At 44.0% G+C, this 8,952-nt stretch overlaps 1 protein-coding gene across 5 annotated transcripts in view; it reads right to left on the bottom strand.

Moving 5' to 3' along the window:
- Positions 1 to 2,394: 2,394 nt before the first annotated feature.
- Positions 2,395 to 8,952, bottom strand: part of LOC105895419 (serine/threonine-protein phosphatase 2B catalytic subunit alpha isoform) — a 113,807-nt gene continuing 107,249 nt past the window's right edge. For 3 of the 5 annotated variants that reach the window (XM_031585598.1, XM_012822054.2, XM_031585599.1), the window contains one exon: positions 2,395 to 4,491. In XM_031585598.1, the coding sequence (XP_031441458.1) occupies positions 4,286 to 4,491 (206 nt within the window). In that variant the 3' untranslated portion in view covers positions 2,395 to 4,285. Of the gene's footprint in view, positions 4,492 to 6,711; positions 6,742 to 8,952 lie in introns of all 5 variants that reach the window. The other 2 variants (XM_031585596.1, XM_031585597.1) reach the window with 1 other exon arrangement.

Below are 8,952 nucleotides of genomic sequence, written 5' to 3'. Positions count from 1 at the left end.
GAGTTTAGTTCTCACCTGTAGCCTATGTGTTCATTAAGTTTAGTTCTCACCTGTAGCCAATGTATTCACTGAGCTCCTATGTAAGCCTTGGGCTTTTTCCTTTGTCTTTGTGTGTAATTGTTTGTGATCAGCAAGATGTGCTGTTCTCCAGTCCTGTGATCTCTGCCTTGTTTGCCCATCGTGGCACTTTGATTTATATCAGTAAAACACGCCTTGAGCGTTTGCATCCTATTTCTTTGTTTCGTCTCCAGTCTGTGACTTAACTAAACTTAATGAACACATAGGCTACAGGTGAGAACTAAACTCAATTATCACATTGGCTACAGGTGAGAACCCAAACATGGAGGGAAAACTAAGAAGTGAGGGAAATACTAAAACACAGGAGAGGATAAACGGACTGGAGTAGCATATGGAGCAAGAGCAGGAACAGGAACAGAGGAGTGTGCAGCAGAGGTTGTGACAACTGACATCCTTTCCATCTCCTCTGTCTGAAACAGCAGCAATGATTTAGTGCTCCAAGCATGAAACATGTGACATAATCACGTCTTTCCTGTGGTTTGGTCTGTCAGTCCTCGGAGGAATTAAGAGAGAGCACCTCCACAGCCGTCCCTCTTTCCACGTCTGTCATCAATCATAATATGGGAAGACTGATTCGTTTTTAATATCATCTGTTTATTACTGCGTACAATCAGAGACATCAGCCATTTCATACCTTCAGCGAGAGGTTTTAGAGTACCGCAGGGTCCACTCAGCCTTTCTTGATGTTAAGATGGAGGGGGAAGCCTGTGAGAGTGGATCTGAGATTGGAGCTTCCTGCTTCTCTCAGTCTCTAGATGTGATGTCATCAGTAAGTGCCACTCTATGTCATGTGACTCAGTAAGTTGAATGTGATGCATATGCTGCTGTACAGTGAGAGTAAGTCTATGAAATGTATATCTTGGCATACAAGCATAAATAAGCTTATGGATGGCTATTGTTGCTAGTACTGTGGGAAACTGCCAACAGGTTGATAGGTGAAAATTCACCCTATTTACCTCAGGACTCCGGAGCTGTCAATCAGTATATTTATTCAACAAGAACAATTGCAATTGGGCTCACTCACAAAACAAGGATGAAAGTGAAGCAATGATAAACACATCGCACAAGGTTTATATAGACAGAAGTTGAGCGTTCAGCAGGGATAACCACGTGGTGGATTTCTGATGTCCGAGGCAAGGATGGAAGTTTTGCAAGGTCGGAAGAAGCACAGTTCGAACCTTCTTATCACTTCTGGTCTAAACATGCTCTTGTACATGTGCAGACTAAGTGGCACCTAATATTCTAAGTTACACAAACGCAGAAACACAGAAAAGCCATGTTCCTGCTTACATAAGTACATGATTCATATAAGGTAATTAATAATACAAGGCACTTGATTATTATATTCTTAAGTCATTAACAGTGTTCGGAAATTATCTCCATCACAGGTTGAAGACAATTATATGTAAACTGTGCAGGGCACGTGCAGTGAATTATTTTCTTCTCACCTACATTTTGGTCAGACATGTGGCCCTCCAAAGTTAAGGGACACAACTCGCCCGGGTACAGGACACAGTCAGTGCAACCTGAAACAAACATCCTTTCCCTGAATTCAACAGCCATGTTTTTCCTCAGTAATGGGGCCCTTTGTTTTCCTGCATTTTCTTAATCAAAGACCCTCATTGCGCCTGCCAAGAGAAACACCTTACGAAAAGGAGCTGCCAAGCACTGATTTCCCATGGTACAGCTGTTGCCAGTCAGTGGCTATCAGAGACAAACAAGCCTCTAGCTGATTGGCTGGTGATGTGACTGACTGCTGGTTGAGCCAATGAGGTGAGGTAATGGACTGCACAGCTGTTCCTTCTCATGTGTCCTGGTGAGAAGGGGCCACTCTCTCTCTCTCTCTCTCACACACACACACACACACACACACACACACACACACACACACACACACACACACACACACACAATCTGCAGATACAATCAGATTGTGAGAGCAATTAGGGCTCTAAACAGGAGTTTCCTGAGGAATGTGTTACTGACAGGTTCCAGAGAATGCAATGAGGAGAGATGTCTATCTAAAGAAACACCCAAATACACACACACACACACACACACACACACACAAACACACACGCAAACGCAGACACATACACACACAGACACACAAACACACACCAAAAACAAAACAACACACCAACCGCAACACACACATGAGCTAAGTAAGAGAGAAAAACACCAGGCAAATGTTCAAGATCGAAGTTTATTTTGATGTGTACATCTATTTCACACACACACACACACACACACACACACACACACACACACACACACACACACACACACACACACACAAGAAATGATTCCATAAAGTTGAATTTCATGCGCGTTTTATTGAACAGTAATATAAAATACTTCCATAGTTGCAAGTGCATGCGTCATCTGCCAACAGTTTCAAAGTTAAATGACAAAAGCAAGGCTTTATGTTGTGTAGTGAATTACTTGGGCACTGAAGCAGTTGGTTAAAAAAGATTGAATGGAGTTTCGGATTTCTCTTAAAATTCATTATTTGTAGCTTTGCTCTGCAGTGGCACACAAAGCAAGGTAACAAATATAATAATAATAATAATAATAATAATAATAATATTAATAATAGTAGTAGTAATCATTTTTATGACTTTGTGTGGCACGTTTACAAAACCGAAGAACAAAAATCTCTAAAAGTGTGTATGACACTGACAGTTGTCATGCAGTTTGACATTTCACATGGAACCACAAACCTACCATTTCACAGGAGGCGCTAGACATGCTGACTCAGACTAGGTGTGCACTTACAAGCGTTAGGTTTTTAAAAAGACCATGATTCCTCCCTCGCCTTAAATAGTTCCGATGCTTTACGTTACAAAAAAGAAGGATTTCAAGGCATAAAGCATTTCCCCCCATTCGTAATATAAAGATGGCGGTATAGTTGTCCAGTATACTTCCACAAAGCGCACTACATTTCAAAATGGCTGTCAGAAGCCAAAGAACTTGAATTCAGGTCTATTTCTGTTGTACATTTTTTTTTTTTATAAAACATGCATAGGCTGGTACTTCAGTTACTTAGGTCATTTTTTTTTTACAGAATATAGATGCTTTATATATTTTTTGTTCGCAATACTTAAAAGAAAATTTAACACTCACAGAATTCCAGCAAGCCACGATAAATCTATTCCCCCCCCCCCAAAAAAACAAACAACAAAAAAAAAAAAAACATATTTGCAAATGATAGATAAACGTTAAATGTAAATTCCAGTTATTAAATTCCAAGAAAATAGGTATTCATAACCAAGTTCAAAACCATGATCAACAGCCATTATACAGAAAGTCGGGTCAAAGCGCACACACTCAAATAATCCTGAGGTAAGCATAATCTGTACAAAACCATAAAACGTCCCATTTTTGGCATTTAACAATGTTGCAACATTCTTTTAAGACTGCCTAATTTATTTCAGAGCTAGTTTTATAAGAGTAGCAAAAAACTTTATCAATAAATAGTCCTTATTTAGTTTGTACACCCTTTATATGTTAAAAACATTTTTTGTTTTCATGTTTTGTCCATTTTTAGTGCTGTATTTTTGTAAACGAACAATAGTTAGTAAGAAGTTACACAAAATTTCCATGTCCAGTATCTCAGTGAAGGCCATCTGTAAAAACCTGCCCGACAGCAGCCGCCTCTGGCGTGCATCCGGTTCAGAGCGGGCCCAGATCGAGCCAGGTCAGTGCCAGACGAGAACCGGTTCCGTGCCAGAGGCGGCTACTAGCCAGATTCCCAGTTAAGATCTCCATCAACCTCGCCGCTCAGCCATGCACCATCACCAAACCCCTACCTCCCCACCCTGACCGCTTGGAAAAGAGTGAACCAGCGATTACTTTTTTTTTTATGGTTTCTACAAGCAATATAGTTTTTTCTCTCCTTTTTTTGTAGTTGATGTATTTTAAAGGCATATTCAAAGACTTGAAAGTGACGCATCACCCCTGCATTTTTTTGTTGTTGTTGCCGTTTTCATTTTTTTCTCTCTCATTTTATTTAATGCTGTTTCCCATGCTTTTCATGCCTGTCTTTCCAAACCCTCCAGTCTCAAATACCCAGCACCCCTCCGCCCCACCCCCCTCACCCCACCAACACCAGGGAGAGAAGCGATGAAGGGGGGTGTGGGGTGAGGGGGGCATCCTGCCGCGATACGCCAAACTCCAGTGGCTATCTAGCGCCCCCTGCCGCGCCTCACTGGATGTTGCTGCTGCCGCTGCTGCCGCTGCCCTTGCCCTCGGTGCCGTTGGTCTCGGACGACAGCGCCTTGTTGAGCGAGTTGAGGCTGGCGTCGGACGGCAGGCCGTCACGGCGCGGGGGCATTCGCTCGTTAATGCGGTCCAAGCCCTTAGCCTCCGCGAAGCTCGAGATCTTGTGCTGAGGAGAGAAGCCCTTGATGGCTGCATAGTGGCAGTGGGTGAAGAGAGACAGAGAGAGAGAAAGAGAGAAAGGAAGAGAGAGAGAGAGTTGAGTTAATAGAATGGATGACTTTTAGCTTGAGTGTCTTATTAGCGACATTTCTCAAAATAACTTTCTGGTACCAAAAAATCAACACCAATGACTTCAAGTGCGGTTGTGACACACCACATGAAGGACAGTTACATAATTTACATAATTGTTCTCACTGTCATCGCTGAACAACAAACATACGTCTGACCTTCCTGGTTGTAAGGGTTTAAGGCATTAAAAACTTGCATTAATTAATAATGCTTGTTGTGAAATGCTTACGGGGGACTGACTCACATGTAAAACAAGGACGATACCCACACAATTCACCATCATGTCACAACTAAAGGAGGACTGACTCACATGTAAAACAAGGACGATACCCACACAATTCACCATCATGTCACAACTAAAGGAGGACTGACTCACATGTAAAACAAGGACGATACCCACACAATTCACCATCATGTCACAACTAACGGGGGACTGACTCACATGTAGGACAAGGACGATACCCACACAATTCACCATCATTTCACAACTTTATACAGTGGCGGATGGAGAACTGCTACAGCCCTACTGAAGCAGTGCAGAAAGTCCAGGTCCTGGAGGATTATGAAGCAATGGGGTTTTCACTATGAAGCAGGATTACAATCATGGACTCCTGATGCCGGGAGGCCCAGAGAAAACCACATGACTCTGTAACCCTCCAAGCTCTGTTCTTTCTCATCTACTTTCCGAGACATTAACTAAAGGAGTCTAAACTAAAATTAACGAATAAAAAAAAAGAAAAGAAGTGAAACACAGACTGTAGCCCACGGATATGTAGCACTTTGACAATTAAAAACGTACTACCACACAAGGGGACTAAGCCATTATATAGGAATACAACAGTACTTGGTGCTAACCACTTGTTACACCTGTTTTCAACATGCAGCAATCTAGTGAAATTTTACGGGGATCGGGAGAGTGTTATTACAGGAATTTTGGAAGGAGCTGGATGATGCTACGGGATACCCTGGCCATAGATTGGGAAGCCATTTTGTGGCCCGAATTGACTTGATAGTGGGAGTGAAGGTGCTTTTGGTGAGGCTGAAGTTGCTGCATAGCACAGGTCGGACACAGGTTATTAGCAGCATCACAGAGAGCAGGGAAAACACACACCACATGAAGCAGGGCCACAGATGAACCAACATGGAGAAAAAATACAACAAAACAAACAGACCAACAAATAAAGACGGGTCTCTAGGGTGAAAGCACAATCTCTGGCTTGGGAGGAATTGACCAGAAGTGCAAAGAGTAAACAGTGGCAAGCCCCACCGCTACTTGGCAGACAGTTGGGATTGTTCTTGCTGCGTGTTATGCGCTCAGCTTGTGTTTTCTTTGGCGGCTTGGATTTTAATGGTCGCACCATGGCTGTTTGGAACGCCTCAACAATAGAGACTCGAGACTCTCAACAAGACCCTAAATGTGTGCAAAAAACTAAGCTCAACTGCACCATCTTACTGCTTTAAAGGGGAACAACTACACAGATCTCTTTTTCTCTGAAGAGCACCTTTGCCTCGAGTCTGTGCAATGATGTGGAGAGACAACATAGCGGATAGCAACAGACTCTGGCCTTTATTGAGCTCTGATTGGTTCCAGGCTCTGAGGCTTTGTGACATCACAGACCTGAGAGAATCACACAGCTAACTCAAAAGCTGATTGCAAGACCAACATTGCAAGTTTCGCCGAGGTAGTAGCGAGACTTCCCAGGCTGTAAAAGCAGTAGCTGGTAGTCACAGTGGACATTACGTGGTCACATAAACATGCTGTGATATTAATGATACAGATTCCAATGGCACCAATCTGTGAGGTAGTTTAAAATATGAGGTAGAATGTCCGACTTCCGTTCAGTCCCGTTCTAAACATGTTCCCCTTTAAACCAAACATGGTTTTCATGTTCATGTTTGTAATATAATTTCATTTCATCCTTACTTAGTGTTTCTTAGTGAATTTTGTTTTGTAGGGGGGGAGGGGGGGCTAATGTCACATAGCATAACTGTAAAACCCAAACACCCAACACACTCGATACACACTACAGAGGAACAAAATAAATGAATAAAAGAATGGACTGAAGGGACACCCTTGTCTACTGTGAAGAGAGCAACAGAGAGGACACCCAAGCCATTTACCTTCTTCAGACTCTATGGCCTCAATAGTAGCTGAAGAGAAGAAAAAGACGGGGGGAGGGAGGGGGGGGAGGTGTGCAAAACGAATGAAAGAGGGGAGCAAAGGAGTCATCAGTTTTTGCCCCGGAAACAAGTCAATGATCAGCAAGACAGACACACAGAGACAGACAGACAGCATAGAGAGAGACAGAGAGAGAGACAGAGAGAGTGATAGAGAGACAGAGAGAAAGAGAGCGATGAAGAAGTAGACAGTGCAAACTGCATTTGTGTGTGTGTGTGTGTGTGTGGGCATGTGGGTGTGGGTGTGGGTGTGGGTGTGGGTGTGCAAGACAGTCTGGTACATGCCCTATGAAACAGGATCCCTTCATTGTTATGGATATTCCAAGGGAATAATACGGATATTCCAAGGGAATAATCCATACATTTGTTATCAAATTCAGGAATATCTCAGTAATAATAACCTAAGAATAACCTCTCTGCACATGACACATGTCACTGACACAGTCGCAAGTTCGCGGCCAGGACTGGGTGTGTTACGAACAGGTCCGAGTTGACTAGAGTCTGAATCAAACCCTAGACAGTTGTAGTTGCTCTGTTTGGATAGGGTTAGGTAGGTTGGCTTTGTATGCCTTGTCACATCTCCATGTGCTTTGTGTAGCAGGGAGGGTCTGGGGGGTTGTGACAACATTGTGGTCGTTCTAATCTCACTGAGCCAATAGAGGCCTAAGCCTGAGTTTGGGAGCAGTAACGGTTCTAATCTCACTGAGCCTGAGTTTGGGAGCGGTAATGGTTCTAATCTCAGTGAGCCTGAGCTTGGGAGCGGTAATGGTGGTGGTGACGAGGGTGCTTCACATTGGTGAACCACAGGCAGAGAGAGAGAAGAGTCCGGAAGAGTGGAAGAGATGGCTAGCACTGAAGCACCACAAATGAGAAAGCAGCTCGTCTTTAGCGCAAACCGCTGTCTCTCATTGCACCGTGTCTGTAAATGCACGTTCACACAGCCTGTTGCTAGGGGACGGACGACAGTGATAAATCACAGAGAAAGATGGAGAAAGAGAGAGGGAGGAAAGACAGAAAGAAAGAAGTGCACTAATGAAGGGAGAAAGGGGCAAATAATTATAAAGAAAAAATGACATGTTGTTAGAACAGATAGAGATAAATTACAGTTAGAGAGAAGAACACTGTCTAAGTTACAGTTAGAGAGAAGAGAAGTGAACAGAAGAGAGGAGAGGAGAGAAGAGAAGAGAGGAGAGGAGAGGAGCGAAGAAGAGAAGAGAAGAGAAGAGAAGAGAGGAGAAGAGAGGAGAAGAGAAGAGAAGAGAAGAGAAGAGAAGAGAAGAGAAGGAAAGATAGGAGAGAGAAATAACTTCCAGAGCTATTATTATAAACACATAATCACAGACAGCCCAGCGGGTGGGCACTAGGACCATGGAGAAAGGCTGCACTTATTGCTGAGGAGCACGTGGGAAGTTATGTGGGTCAGAGCAGAGCGCCACCTAGTGGCATTGCCTTTGTTAAGATTGTTCTTGTGGGGTCCCCACATGTGGAAGTGTGTGGGAACGCAGATCCACTGTGTGTGTGTACTTACCGTGCAGACAAGACTCCACTTTACCATTTACTGATGAACACAGCTGTCACACACAACACACACTAGCCCCTTGGTCCCGCACTCTTAACACACACACACACACACACACACACACACACACACACACTAACATACACTCAGACACACACACTTTCAAAACAAAAAGGACTGCAAAAAGAAAATATATTTAGCGGCTAGTGTCACACTTTCTGCTGAGACGGCACAAAACACACAAACAAAACGCACACACACGTGAGACACACACACACACGCACAGAAACCCACAGCCACACACACCCTGGGACACCGCCACCCACTACACAGAAGGAAGCTAAATAAAACTGCGGGTGGATGGACACAGCATGGCTGTAGAAGCACGGCCTGCAGTCCCAGTGCACCCTCACAGGTGTCCCAGGATGCTTTGCGGTTCTACCGATGCCTGGACAGGAAATCACCTGAACTCCACTCTGCTCCCCAGCACGTCCGCTATGGCCGTGGCCCCTCCCCTACGACTCCACGTCAATCACAACCCAGGGGGGGCGGGGGGGTTCACAGGACGCAGGAGCTTTAGTTTAGAAGACGCATAAACACACACACGCCAAACTTCCTGGTTGAGCTCGACTCGTTCTTTTTTTTCCCCCACGGAGGATTTTCAT

Source organism: Clupea harengus, chromosome 18 (genome assembly GCF_900700415.2).
Source record: "Clupea harengus chromosome 18, Ch_v2.0.2, whole genome shotgun sequence".
Lineage (NCBI taxonomy): Eukaryota > Metazoa > Chordata > Actinopteri > Clupeiformes > Clupeidae > Clupea > Clupea harengus.
Note: the sequence above shows the minus strand (reverse complement) of the source record. Positions and strands in the feature narration are given on the sequence as shown.